Here is a 14457-nt window from a genome sequence, read left to right on the forward strand (position 1 = left end):
GAACTGGTTATAGCCTTGAAATGAAAGTTTCAGTGCACATAAAATCCTCCAGGGTGCATTTTTACTTTGGAAGTGGGTGTGTGTGGTAACTTAGAAAAACTCAGTGGTTTCAGACTTGGTGGAATGATGTAATTTTTCTCAGGAAAGTGGTGGGGGCAGCCATCTGCGTGTCTCAGCAGTCAGTCCAGGGCCTGACACCTTGTGGGCACCCATAACGCCTGCAGATTGAATAATTAAACACTGCTGCCTCTGTCAGGAAGGGTAACCCATTGTGACCCTATATGACCTATCTGCGGGGAGTGGGGGAGGGCGGAAGTGTGCTTTCGCATTCTCTTGCACTCATTTATTAGAAACCCTTAGACTTACTTTTAGTTTGAGTCTGAAACAGTCCTCTTATTATGCAGGAAGACAGATATTGCAAATCCTGACTTTGAACTTCTGGAAAGGGCTAAGGGTGAGTGGAACTATAAATATACAAGGGCAAGTCTGACAGGAGCCGTTTTATTGCAATCACGTCCTTGGGTCCAGAAGGCTGGCCAGGCTCCCCAGGTAAGCCAGTGTGTCCTCCTTCTGGAAGACCACGTTCTCAGGGCTCCAAGTGGCTTTTTCTAGTTGTCTTCCATTTTTCTCTGTCTCCAGGGAAGGACTCCATCTGACTTATCATAGTTACAAGAGTTCTGTTAAAATAATTTATAAGGAAGCAGGTGATCACGAGAATTCCACAATGTTAGGACCAGAAGGGATGGAGGGATTATCTGGTGTCAGGGTTCTCTGTCTCTCTCAACCTACCAGCCACCAGCCATACTGGGTTAATTGTCAGTAGTAGGCCAATATAATGGTCAGTTCAAAGCTTAATGGTTTGTGGGAAACCACTAAAGACGTTAGGGCAGGAATTTGAGGGGTTTTTTGGTTTTTTTTTTTTTTTTGAGACGGACTCTCACTCTGTCTCCCAGGCTGGAGTGCAGTGGCATGATCTCCCCTCAGTGTAACTTCCACCTCCCTGGTTCAAATGATTCTCGTGCCTCAGCGTCCTGAGCAGCTGGGACTACAAGCATGCGCCACCACTCCCAGCTAATTTTTGTGTTTTTAGTAGAGACAGGGTTTTGTCATGTTGGCCAGGCTGGTCTCAAACTCTTGACTTCAGGTGATCCGCCCAACTTGGCCTCCGAAAGTGCTGGGATTACAGGCGGAAGCCGCTGCGCTCGGCCTTGGAATTTGAGTTTTAGAAGTGTCATTCTGCCAGGCGTGATGGCTCACGTCTGTAATCCCAGCACTTTGGGGAGGCTGAGGTGGGAGGATCGCTTGAGCCCGGCAGTTTGAGACCAGGCTGGGCAACATTGAAAGACCTTGTCTCTACCCTCCAACCACGAAAAAAAGGGGCAGGGGCGTCATTCTGGCTGTTCTGCTCTGGGGTTAGGACCAAGTCAAAGGTGGAGGAGGGAAAACCGGAAAACCAAGTGAAAGGCTTGGAATAGGGTGGCTGCGTCGCTGGATGGATGAGGGGAGAGAAATTTAGAAGATCGGATTTACAGGATTAGATAATTGAAAAGAGAGGGTGAGGGAGAGAAAGGAGTCAAGACCCGAGTCAGGGGTTTGGCTTGGGTCTCTGAGCAGATGGTGGGTCCATTACTGGGTTAGGAGAGAAGAGAAAAAGCAAGCTTGGCAGAAGCTGAGTTTGGGGGAAGTTATGTTTGAGGCGCCTAGGGGCCTCCAAAGGCAGGTGTCCAGGTTGTTGGATACCAGGGTGTGGCTCTTAGGAGAGGGTTCTGGAGTGGTCGACACCGAAATGGAGAGGAAGCAGTGGGGTGTTCTAACAGCGGTGAGGAATTGGGGAGGCCGCTGGGTTCGGGGTGTGCAGATCGGCCACGTAGCTGGCGATCTCAGGCACGTGACTGCCTGGTCCCGTAGCCCCGCTCTCGAACACTTTCAGCACCCAGGCAGCGGTAAGAGGCGGTCTTGGCCCCTCCCGGGTCCCGCCTTTCTGCCTGCCTCTCACCCTCTTTAACCATTGGGCAATAACTCTGTCCATCAAGGGCCCGCCTCCGCTATTGAGCCAACCAGGGCTGGCGGGAGGGCGCTTCCTTCTGGAGCTGGGTCCTGACTAGGGACTGCCTGGGTGAGGTGAGGACCTGGTGGCCGCAGTTGTGGCACTGTGCGCAGGCGCGGGACTGACCCGACCGAGCAGGCGGCTGTGGCCTCGCCAGCTGGTGAAAAGTGGGCGAGGGTCCGAGGTAGGGAAGGGAACGAGCGGGGGATGTGGACACCTCTTTCTCCTCCAGGCCTCGCCGGCGCCTGACCCTCCCAGTCTGCGGCAACAGCTCAGGTGACTGGGCGGAGAGCTGAGGTGAGGGGGCGGGCCCGCGGCAGAGGGGGACCAGCTGGGCCTACGACCACGGTCACCCCACTCACGTGCGCGCGCCACGTGGGCCCGCGGGCTCGCCGAGGACCCTTGGCTACCTACCGAGGCACCCCACTAGCTGCTCTGGCCCTTCGAGCACCCCTTGGAGCTCTGTCCCGACTGCGCGCTCCTGTTTTACAGGCTGGCAAGCCGGGGCTCAGAGGCACCAAGCGGGTCGCCCGGGGGCACCCAGCTGGGGTACGGCCCTCGGAGTTCTAGGCAGATCGGTTTTGGTGGGCTCCGGAGTCCGTGCACTTAGCGATGAGGCTGTAGTCAGATATTTGAACTTGGGACCTGTCTGTTTTCTTTAAGGATGCAAAATGGTTTGCGTCCCGGGTGCGGTGGATTGCCCTGCACCGCTGTCTGCCTTGACTGCAGGGCCAGAGCGTCAGGCGCCCTCTGCTCCCGGACCGACCGTCCCCGCCCCGACTTCTGCGGGGTGGGCTGGCAGGGGTGGGGGAGTGAGGGGACGGTCCTCAGTCCTGGGAGCTCTTGAGATCCCGACAAATGATCTCGAGATCCTGAGGGCAGGATTCATACATGAAACCGCAGAAAAGCTCATTATAATGGGTCAAGGTTTTGTTCTTTTTTTTTTTTTTTTTTTCTATTTTATTTATTTTATTCCAAGGAGAAGTACCACCAGAGGCTAGTGAAGGGACTAGGAAACTCGTCACCCCCTTGCGGAGGCAGATGTGAAGCTTTTGGAAATCAGTTTGGCAATGAGTCTACACCCTTGGACCTACTGACTCCTTGTTTGGGAAATAACTAGGATAAAACCTAAATAGAGAAAAGGTTACTGCATAAGGCAGTACAGTTTGGTGGGGTTTTGTTGTTGTTGTTGTTTTTAGAGACAGATCCGGCTCTGTTGCCCAGGCTGGAGTGCAGCGGTGTGATCATAGCTCACTGCAGCCTTGAACTCCTGGGCTCAAGCGATCCTCCCACCTCAGCCTCGTGAGTAGCTGGGACTACAGGCACATACCACCATGCCCAGCTAATCTCAAAATTTTTGTAGAGATGGGGCACTTCCTGTATCACCCAGGGTTGTCTTAAACTCCCTAGCCTCAAGTGATCCTCTCACCTTGGCCTCCCAAAATGCTGAGATTATAGGCATGAGCCACTGTGCCCAGTCCAGTTTGGTATTTTATATTAATAAAGAGCAAGTAGTGGAAATAACCTCTAAATCTCCAGCGGTAGAGAATAGTTAAGTAAGTTGCAATTCTTTATGCCAAAATGTAGCCATCAGGTGTGAAAAAATACTCTTATCAGGAAAACTAGATTCAAAGTTGTGGTTACAACTCTACAAAAATATGTACGGAATGACAGGGTGCGGTAGCTCCCACCTGTAATCTCAGCACTTTGGGAGGCCAAGGGCAGAAGATCGCTTGAGCCCAGGAGTTTGAGACGAGCCTGGACAACACAGGGAGACCCTGTCTATTAGCTAGGCATAGTGGCTCATGCCTGTAGTCCCAGTTACTTGGGAGGCTGAGGCAGGAGTATCCCTTGATGCCAGAAGGGCAAGGCTGCAGTGAGCCATGATCTTACCATTGCACTCTAGCCTGGGCACAGAGCCAGGCTCCATCTCAAAAAAAAAAAAAAAAAGTGCAGAATGACTAGAGGGGTATATACCTAATGATGAAAATAATAACTACTTTTTTTTTTTAGTAGAAGGGTCATATTTTATTAAATTCTCACAAAACCTTCTAAGACTAATATTCCCATTCCACCAATAGATAAGTGGAGTGTTACCTCATCAGCAGTGTGTCTGATGCTACACAAGATAGTATCACAGCTAGTGTGCTATTGGGCTTCTGAAAATGTCATATTTAGCCAGTATTTGAGGACTTAGTGTGTGCCGGGTACAGGTCCAGGCACTGGAAAGCTGTTGGTGAGTAAGGCAGCCATAGTTGCTTGAGTCATGGAGTTTATAGACTAGGGGGAAAATACACATATATATATATATATAATTTATTTTTTGAGACAGGGTCTTGCTCTGTCACCCAGGCTGGAGTGCAGTGGCAGGAGCACCGCTCATTGCAGCCTTGGCCTCCAGGGCTTAAGCAATCCTCTCACCTCAGCCTTCCAAGTGAATGGGACTATAGGTGTGTGCCACCATGCCCAGCTAATTTGTAAGAAAATTTTTTGTAGAAACCAGGTCCCCTTCTGTTGCGCAGGCTGGTCTCGGAACTCCTAGGCTCAAGTGATCCTCCCGCCTCAGCCTTTGGAGTGGCTGGGGTTATAGGTATGAGCCACTATGCCCGAAGCAGATTATTTATTTATTTATTTGTTTGTTTTTGTTTTTGTTTTTTTCGAGACAGGGTCTCACTCCTTCTCTAGCAAGAGGCCCAGGCTAGACTGCAGTGGCACAATCACTGCTTTCTGCAGCCTCAACTTCCCAGGCTCAGATGATTCTCCTACCTCAGCCTCCCAAGTAGCTGTGACTATAGGTGCACACCACCATCCCTGCCAATTTTTTTTTTTTTTTTTTTTAATTTTTTTGGAGAGACAGGGTTTCACCATGTTGCCCAGGCTAGTCTCGAACTCCTGGGCTCAAGCTATCCACACACCTTGGCCTCCCAAAATGCTAGGATTACAGGCATGAGCCACCACGCCCGGCGCCCGAAGCAGATATTTAAATGAACACTTATAGTCTGCTGGTGAGAGTGAGTTTAGTGTATTGTAAATAGTTTATTCTAAGTCATTTTTGTTCAGGATATTAGCAAATGTTTTCAGAAGTCAGTATGTTTAAGAAATTAAATTTGAAACTTCAACTTTTTAATTTTTAGGTTTAAAAATATCCTTGTTTTGCTGAAGGAACACATTTGCTGATATAGTTTCAGAATGTCAAGTACTGTGTCCTACTGGATCTTAAATTCTACAAGGAACAGCATTGCCACACTGCAAGGGGGCAGACGCTTATACTCCAGGTATGTCTCAAATAGGAATAAATTAAAATGGAGGCTCTTTTCCCGGGTGCCACCCACCCTAAACAGTTCCCCATGTGGTGGCTTCACTCTGTGCAAAGCCTACAGACACACATCAACAGAGGAAGATGATTTTCACTTGCAACTCAGCCCTGAGCAGATAAACGAAGTGCTTCGAGCTGGCGAATCAGCCCACAAGATTCTTGACCTTGAAAGTAGAGTTCCAAATTCAGTGTTGCGGTTTGAGAGCAATCAGCTGGCTGCCAATTCACCAGTGGAGGACCGGCGAGGTGTAGCCTCCTGCCTGCAAACCAATGGACTAATGTTTGGCATCTTCGATGGACATGGCGGTCATGCATGTGCCCAAGCAGTGAGTGAGAGGCTCTTCTACTATGTGGCAGTGTCCCTGATGTCCCACCAGACCCTGGAGCACATGGAGGGAGCTATGGAAAGCATGAAACCCTTGCTGCCCATCCTGCATTGGCTCAAGCACCCAGGGGACAGTATCTACAAGGATGTCACATCCGTGCATCTTGACCACCTCCGTGTCTATTGGCAGGAACTGCTTGACTTGCATATGGAAATGGGACTAAGCATTGAAGAAGCATTAATGTACTCCTTCCAGAGACTGGATTCTGACATCTCGCTGGAAATCCAGGCCCCTCTGGAAGATGAAGTGACAAGGAACCTGTCACTCCAGGTTGCTTTCTCTGGGGCAACAGCTTGCATGGCCCATGTTGATGGAATTCACTTACACGTGGCAAATGCTGGTGACTGCCGAGCCATCCTTGGTGTCCAGGAGGACAATGGCATGTGGTCTTGTCTGCCCCTTACCCGTGACCACAATGCCTGGAACCAGGCCGAGCTGTCCCGGCTAAAGAGGGAGCACCCTGAGTCAGAGGACAGGACAATCATCATGGAGGATAGGCTGCTGGGTGTCCTCATCCCCTGCAGGGCCTTTGGGGATGTTCAGCTGAAGTGGAGTAAAGAGTTGCAGCGCAGCGTTCTGGAGAGGGGCTTCAATACTGAGGCCCTCAACATTTACCAGTTCACACCCCCACACTACTACACTCCACCCTACCTGACTGCTGAGCCTGAGGTCACATACCACAGGCTGAGGCCCCAGGATAAGTTCCTTGTGCTGGCCTCAGATGGCCTGTGGGACATGCTGAGCAATGAGGACGTGGTAAGGCTGGTAATGGGGCACCTGACTGAGGCAGATCAGCACAAGACAGACCTGGCCCAGAGACCCGCCAACTTGGGGCTCATGCAGAGCCTGCTGCTGCAGAGGAAAGCCAGCGGGCTCCACGAGGCTGACCAAAATGCAGCCACGCGGCTGATCAGACATGCAATCGGGAACAATGAGTATGGGGAGATGGAGGCAGAGCGGCTGGCGGCGATGCTGACATTGCCAGAGGACTTGGCGAGGATGTACAGGGATGATATCACTGTCACTGTGGTATATTTTAACTCAGAATCAATCGGTGCATATTACAAGGGGGGTTAAGAATCTCCCATCCTATTGTCAAGGTTAACATAAATGCTCTTCTAAAACGTTTCACTTACTCTTAAACTAGCTATCCAAACCTTACTATTAAAAGCGCAGGCAGGTTTAATTTGCTAAATAGACTAACAGGAGGAAGAAACAAAGAAACAAACAGCCTAGCTTTAAAAAACAGTTAAATAGCAGTGATTTCATGTCCGTGTATGTCTGATCAAGTCTTATATGCAGAGAGGACAGAGCATAAAGTCTATAGAATTGGTTTGGGCTCATGTAACCCAAGTCGTTTGATAAAGATGTGAAACTGTGTCAGCCTTGAGCCTTCAAAGGGTAAATTTAATCATGATTCTGAGAATAAAGAACTTCAGGATCTTGTGAGGTCTTGCCACAAAAATCTGCAAATTCAATAATTCTCCTGAATTCACAATCATGGACTTCTAGATTATGAAGAGATACTTTATTTGTTTGTCTTTTATTTAAATTACTAAGGCCTAGGTTTACAAAGCATACTACAGGACACTTTTCTATGCAATATCCTAACTTTTTTGTGTGTGATTATGGTTATGAGAAATTTTGTAATACTACATTCTAGCTCTGTTTTCGTTTATTTTAAAACTGAATCCTTAAGCTTGCAAACACGCCTACTGTAAGCATGCTTGGAATGACTTGTTTTGATTTTCAGCTGATAGGATCTATGCCTCTGGACCAGCTGAATTTACTGTTGCAGCTTTTGGTTCCCTCTACTGAGTCCCATTCCAGAAACTTTGAGCCATGCTAGTAGGTAACTAGCCTATGCCTTAACTCCTGACCTTTCCTGCATTAGTAAAATTTCCTCCTGGGCTGAGCCTTTGGGGGTTGATTCACAGCATTTAAAGCTTTCTGATTATACCTCTCAAATATTCTTCTGTCAATTCCACACAATCCTTCTACCTCTGCTATGCTGAATCCCTCATTTACCCTGCACCTGCCAACTACAAAATACTGTCTGAAAGAATTTTTCACATGTTCCTGCTGCCTATGGCTGCAGGAAAGGAGAAAATGTGATTGCATATGGTAGTTGTGGTGATAGATGTTTAGACAGGACAGGTTTATTTAGCAGATGGTGGACTTAAGATTCAATCTCTATCTGGAGAGGTGAAAACACAAAAGGCTTAAGGACAACAGTTTCTAACCAAGGTTCTCTGAATCCTTTCCTGAGAGGTGGTGGGGAGGAGGGAGAAGTGAGACTTATCAGATGGGACACTTGCCCTAAGACTGTGGGATAAACCACCATTGCTAGTCCTCAACTTTAGACCATATTTAGTATAGGAGTTGGGGCAAAAATAAAAAATAATTTGTAATGGTTTCTGTGGGCTGTAGACTCTTTGTATTTACTTGGAAATTCGTCATGTGGATACGTTTTTGGAGATGAATTTCATCTCATGAGTTGCTGTGGGATTTAAACAACAGGAAATATGTCCCTAAATGGGAACAAATATAATCCCACAAAACCAACAATTTTATTTGCTTCTACTACATCAGGCAGAATTCTTCAATTAAGTTGAACTACATTTGTTGATCCCTTTTCTCAACTTACCCCTTTATGCCACCCACTGAAAAGAAAAGCAAATAGCTAGGTCTGGCTTCCTGTTTTTTGTCTACGTCCCAGCTGACATTCAGTCAAATGCTGGGATACTTCTAATTTGGTGGTGTTTCTCTGTACATTTTTCAGTGCAACTGTTTAGTCATGTGTTTTCATCTAAGAAATTCTCTTTTGAATATTTAAGCCTTGATCCTTTTATTCTGAAACCATTAATATTCCTTCTTGGCCAGGTGTGGTGGGTCACGCCTGTAATACCAGCACTTTGGGAGGCTGAGGCGGATGGATGACCTGAGGTCAGGAATTCCATACCAGCCTGACCAACATGGAGAAACCCCATCTCTATTAAAAATACAAAATTAGCCAGGTGTGGTGGTGCATGCCTGTAATCCCAGCTACTCGGGAGGCTGAGGCAGGAAAATCACTTGAACCTGGGAGGTAGAGGTTGTGGTGAGCTGAGATCACACCATTGCACTCCAGCCTGGGCAACAAGAGCGAAACTCTGTCTCAAAAAAAAAAAAAAAAATCCATCTTATCTCTTAGTCCTTCCTTCCTCTCTCTCTCTCTCTGTCTCTGTATTTCTTTCATTCCTTCCTTCCTTCCTTCTTGACAGGGTCTCCCTGTCACCAGACTGGAGTGCAATGTCATGATCTTGGCTCACTGCAACCTCTGCAGCTGAGGCTCAAACAATCCTCTTGCCTCAACCTCCCGAGGAGCTGGGACTATGCACCACTATGCCTGGCTAATTTTTAAAATTTTTGTAGAGACAGGGTTTTGTCATGTTGTCCAGACTGGTCTCATACTCCTAGACTCAAGCAATCTGCCCACCTCGGCCTCCCAAAGTGCTGGGATTATAGGCATGAGCCACCACACCCAGCCTATCTCCTAGATCTTTTTTTTTTTTTTTTTTTTTTTTTTTTTTTTTTTTTTTGAGACGGAGTCTCGCTCTGTCGCCCAGGCTGGAGTGCAGTGGCCAGATCTCAGCTCACTGCAAGCTCCGCCTCCCGGGTTTACGCCATTCTCCTGCCTCAGCCTCCCAAGTAGCTGGGACTACAGGCGCCCGCCACCTCACCCGGCTAGTTTTTTGTATTTTTTTAGTAGAGACGGGGTTTCACCGTGTTAGCCAGGATGGTCTCGATCTCCTGACCTCGTGATCCGCCCGTCTCGGCCTCCCAAAGTGCTGGGATTACAGGCTTGAGCCACCGCGCCCGGCCTCTCCTAGATCTTAAAAATAAAATGTAAATCACTTCCATTCTGCTAGCATGAGGGTTTGTTGTTAAAATTGAGGATTCTATCTGATGTTCACTTTTTGTTGTTTTTTGAGACAAGGTCTTGCTTTGTCGCCCAGGCTGGAGTGCAGTGACATCATTATAACTCACTGTCAAACTCCTGGACTCCAATGTTCCCTCCCCTCTTAGCCTCCCAAGTAGCTGGGTCTACAGCATGAACCACCAGGCCCGGATAATTAAAAAATATTTTTTTTGGTAAAAACATGATCTTGCTATGTTGCCCAGGCTGGTTGTCTGACATTTTCTTTGTTCTTTATTCTTTATAGCGGCTAAACCCTGGAGTACCCTTGAAGCCTTTACTGGCATACAGAGTACCTGAATCTTACTTTGGAGCCTAGCATGGGTCATAAATGTATCTGATTCATTAACTTGTGAGACAGCTGAGAGAACACAGACTCCTTACCTGTGTCTCCAGGCATATCTGGTGTTTCTCTGCCTAATAGATTTTCCTGCTTTCTAATTAGTAATATTGAGAAAGAAGAAAGGCTTATTTATCATTTGCTTTTTTTCCATTGTGAATCATCAGTTCTTTCCATGAACATTCTGGGGAGCACCTCCTGATTAAACTCCTGTCTCCCTGACCACTATCCTGCTGTCCTTGGACTTCTTGAAGCACATGGGCTACTTCCTCAGGACACTGGGATTTGAGAGGAGGTTAGTGGTACTTGTCAGGTCTTTCAAAGCATTTATTATTGCTTTTATACAGAGATTTCAGTATTGAGACAAAATGAACTGAAAAATAAAATTGAGCATTTAATATTTTGGATGTAACTTTTGAAGAAAGTATGCTTTGGTGCTTAAAATTGTATATGATTTTAGGTAAGAAAGTTTGATACTATTGGTATAATTTAGATTTATTTTCTTTCTTTCTTTTTTTGAGACAGTCTCACTCAGTTGCCCAGGCTGAAGTGCAGTGGCACAGTCTCAGCTCACTGCAACGTCTGCCTCCCAGGCTGAAGTGAGTCTTGTGCTTCTGCTACCAAGTAGCTGGGATTACAGGCATGCACCACCACACACCGCTAATTTTTTGTATTTTTAGTAGAGACAGAGTTTCGCCATGTTGGCCAGGCTACGAACTCCTGAGCTCAAGTAATCCTCCCACCTCAGCTTCCCAAAGTGCTAGCGTTAGAGGCATGAGCCACCACGCCTCACCAGATTTTTAAAAAATATATAACTGTATCTCTGTTGATTCTGGGGCTTGGTCAAAATGGATAGGTAAGATAGTATTCTAAATTCAAATTTGTGGCTAGGCACAGTGGGCCACACCTGTAATCCCAGCACTTTGGGAGTCCAAGACAGAATTATCGCTTGAGCACAGTATGAGACCAGCCTGGGCAACATAGATCTTGCCTCTACAAAAAAAAAAAAAAAAAAAAAGCCGGGTGTGGCACATGCTTGTAGTCTCAGCTACTTGGGAGGCTGAAATGAGAGGATCTCTTGAGCCCAAGAGGTCTAGGCCGGAGTAAGCTGCGATCATGCCTTTGCACTCCAGACTGGGTGACAGAGTAGACTGTGTCTAAAAAAAAGTTTGAATTAAAAAAAAAAAAAAAAGTTGGCTGTGCATGGTGGCTCACACCTGTAATCCCAGCACTTTGGGAGGCTGAAGTGGGTGGATCGCCTGAAGTCAGGAGTTTGAGACCTGCCTGACCAACATGGTGAAACCCCGTCTCTACTAAAAATACAAAAATTAGCCGGGCATGGTGGCGCTTGCCTGTAATCCCAGCTACTTGGGAGGCTGAGGCAGGAGAATCCCTTGAACCCAGGAGGCAGAGGTTGCAGTGAGCCGAGATCGTGCCACTGCACTCCAGCCTGGGCAACATGAGCAAAACTCCGTCTCAAAAAAAACAAAAGCAAAAAACAAAGTCAAATTAGCATGGTAGATCAGGTTACTTAGATTCAACTTTCTGAGATGTTATTTGTTAACATTAAGGCTAATTTATTATAATGAAAATGCAAACTTTGAGGTATATTAATATATAAACATCTTTTTCCCAGAAGTACCTTTGACCTAAAAGGTCTTTAGTATTCAGCCCACTGGGTAAAGTTCAGTTTAGACACAATCAAATTGGCATCTTTTAAACATAAGTGAAATATAGAGAGTTTGAACTTGAGTTACTTAAAAAAGATACAGTATAATTAATTATACAGAACAAAACAAAAATGTGTTTAGAATGACTCTGGCTTGACTCTTTTCCTTCAGCCCCTAGTGGCCTATCTTCAGCCTTTAGGAAGTCTTAACTTCCCAGGTTAAACTAGAATATTCTGGAAGTGAGTGTGCAATTTTCATCTTAAAGTGAATCATTTGACTCTGAAATGTGACTCTTGTGGCAGAAAAAGTCCTGGTGTTGCCTTGGAGCTGGGGATAAAGGCCAGTGAGCCAGCCTGTGATGAGAGCTGCCCCTGGCACCATCTGAGTGGAAAGCTCATTGGGACAGCCGTGCAGCTATCCGAGCCTGAAGCCCTGTCCCTTATCCCTCAGGCACCTGACGCTTAACTTGCCTCCTGGGAAATAATGATTTAACATTTACTTGGAACAATTATTAATCATGTTCTTTAACAATTACTGACATTTGTATTTTAAGCTGTATACCAATGTTCGTATTTGACACTGATTTTCTAACCATTAGAGATATTTAATTAAAACTTGTAAGTGTAAGAAAAAAAAAGAAATTTGGTTTCTTTTGGTTTGAATCCTCATTTTTTTTTTTCAGTCCTTAGGTTCGTAGATTAGGCCAACCTTTGTTTCACCACTTTTATCTGACCATGGAAGATTTTAGGCTGTTCAAGAGTCCACCCAAAAGAGAAGTATGCTGCTCTGCAAAGTTTTGGTGGCTATTGCCCAGGAAATTATTGTTTAGCGTTAACCATGTGTTTGGAGACCTGAAAAGAAGTGAAGGCTTTTGTCGTGAGGGACTCCACACACTCAGGGCCAAAGCCTGCCAGAATTTCATACTATTTAACATGAGACATTAAAACCAACTTGGCACATTACCCCACCCCCTGGAAGAGAGAAGTGGACAGAAGTGGAAGGGTGCGGTGGCTCATGCCATCATGTCCAGCCAACCCTCCTTTTCAGCTTGATCAAATTGATGCCCAGAGGTTGAAAAACACCCACGACACAGTGGTAGGGCCAGGATTTGAACCAAGTCCAAAGTCCCAATAGCGGGCTTTCAGAAAGGGATAATTATGTAGTTTTTTGCACAATTTTGGCCTGGAATGGGTGGGGCTGGGAGGAGAGGTTGGTGGTCCTGAAAGGAAGCTAGAAGGCTTTTTGGCGGTTATTGCTGATAACATAGTTCTGTGGGCAGAGTGTGGTGGCTCACACCTGTAATCCCAGCACTTTGGGAGGCCAAGGTTGGAGGATTGCTTGAGCCCAGGAGTTCGAGACCAGCCCGGGCAACATAGTGAGACCCCTCCATCTCTACAAAAATAAAAATAAAAATTAGCCAGGCAAGGTGGTGTGTTCCTTTAGTCCCAGCTGCTACTTAGGGGGCTGAGATGGGAGGGTTGCTTGAGCCCCGGAGGTGGAGTCTTCAGTAAGCCATGATTGTACCACTCCACTTCAGCCTGTGTGGCCAAGTGAGACCTAGTCTCAAAAATAATAATAATAAAATAAGGCTGGGCGTTGTGTCTCATGCTTGTAATCCCAGCACTTTGAGAAGCCAAGGTGGGCAGATCACCTGAGGTCAGGAGTTCAAAAGCAGCCTGGATAACATGGTGAAACCCTGTCTCTGCTAAAAACACGAAAATTAAATGGGCATGGTGGTGCACACCTGTAATTCCAGCTACTTGAGAGGCTGAGGCAGGATAATTGCCTGAACCTGGGAGGCGGAGGTTGTAGTGAGCCAAAATGATGCCACTACACTCCAGCCTGGGCAACAGAGTGAGACTCAGTCTCAATAATAATAATAGTAATTATTATTATTATAATAAAATAAAATAGCTCTGTGGACTCTGATAATGCTTCGGCTCTTACAAGTAAAGCTACATATATTTAACTTATACACATGCCAATGTCCCATCGTTTTGGAACATGATAAAGTGAACACAGGGAGAATTAATTTTTTTTTTTTTTTTTTTGAGATGGAATTTTGCTCTTGTTGCTCAGGCTGGAGTGCAGTGGCACGATCTCAGCTCACCACAACCTCTGCCTCCTAGGTTCAAGTGATTCTCCTGCCTCAGCCTCCTAAGTAGCTGGGATTACAGGTATGCGCCACCACGCATTTTTAGTAGAGATGGGGTTTCTCCATGTTAGTCGGGCTAGTCTCAAACTCCTGACCTCAGGTGATCTGCCCACCTCGGCCTCCCAAAGTGCTGGGATTACAGGTGTGAGCCACCACACCTGGCCAGAATTAAAAATTTTAAAATTGAGCTGTTTGAGCTCTGTAAATAGACTGGGAAGGAATTAGATTTATAGACTTATTTTTCACCTTTCATCTCTATAGGTTTTGTTTACTTGTTTGTTTGTTCATTTGTGTTTTGAGACAGAGTCTGGCTCTGTCACCCAGGCTGGAGTGCAATGGCATGATATCTTCCTACTGCAACCTCTGCCTCCTGGGCTCAAACCAGCCTCCCACCTCAGCCTCCAGAGTAGCTGAAACTACAAGTGTGTGCCACCATGCCCAGCTAATTTTTTTTTTTTGTATTTTGTAGAGATGGGGTTTTGCCCTGTCATCTAGGCTGGTCTCAAACTCTTGGCCTTAAGTGACCCTCTTGCCTCGGCCTCCCAAAGTGCTAGGATTCCAGGTGTGAGCCTCCATGCCTAGCCC

General features: G+C 46.5%; 1 protein-coding gene across 5 annotated transcripts; it reads left to right on the forward strand.

Annotated features, from left to right (window-relative positions):
• The first annotated feature begins 358 nt into the window (after positions 1 to 358).
• Positions 359 to 8165, forward strand: PDP2 (pyruvate dehydrogenase phosphatase catalytic subunit 2). 5 transcript variants are annotated; one of them, XM_065537540.2, is made up of 2 exons: positions 359 to 549; positions 5182 to 8165. In XM_065537540.2, the coding sequence occupies exon 2, from the start codon at positions 5237 to 5239 to the stop codon at positions 6824 to 6826; it is 1590 nt and encodes a 529-aa protein (XP_065393612.1). In that variant the 5' UTR covers positions 359 to 549; positions 5182 to 5236; the 3' UTR covers positions 6827 to 8165. The 5 variants fall into 5 exon arrangements, with proteins under 5 accessions (XP_065393612.1, XP_005592233.1, XP_045237441.1 ...); XM_005592176.5 differs by lacking the exon at positions 359 to 549 and adding an exon at positions 2077 to 2344; XM_045381506.3 differs by lacking the exon at positions 359 to 549 and adding an exon at positions 2077 to 2323.
• The last annotated feature ends 6292 nt before the right edge of the window (positions 8166 to 14457 follow it).

This window comes from Macaca fascicularis, chromosome 20 (genome assembly GCF_037993035.2).
Source record: "Macaca fascicularis isolate 582-1 chromosome 20, T2T-MFA8v1.1".
In the NCBI taxonomy this organism is placed as follows: domain Eukaryota; kingdom Metazoa; phylum Chordata; class Mammalia; order Primates; family Cercopithecidae; genus Macaca; species Macaca fascicularis.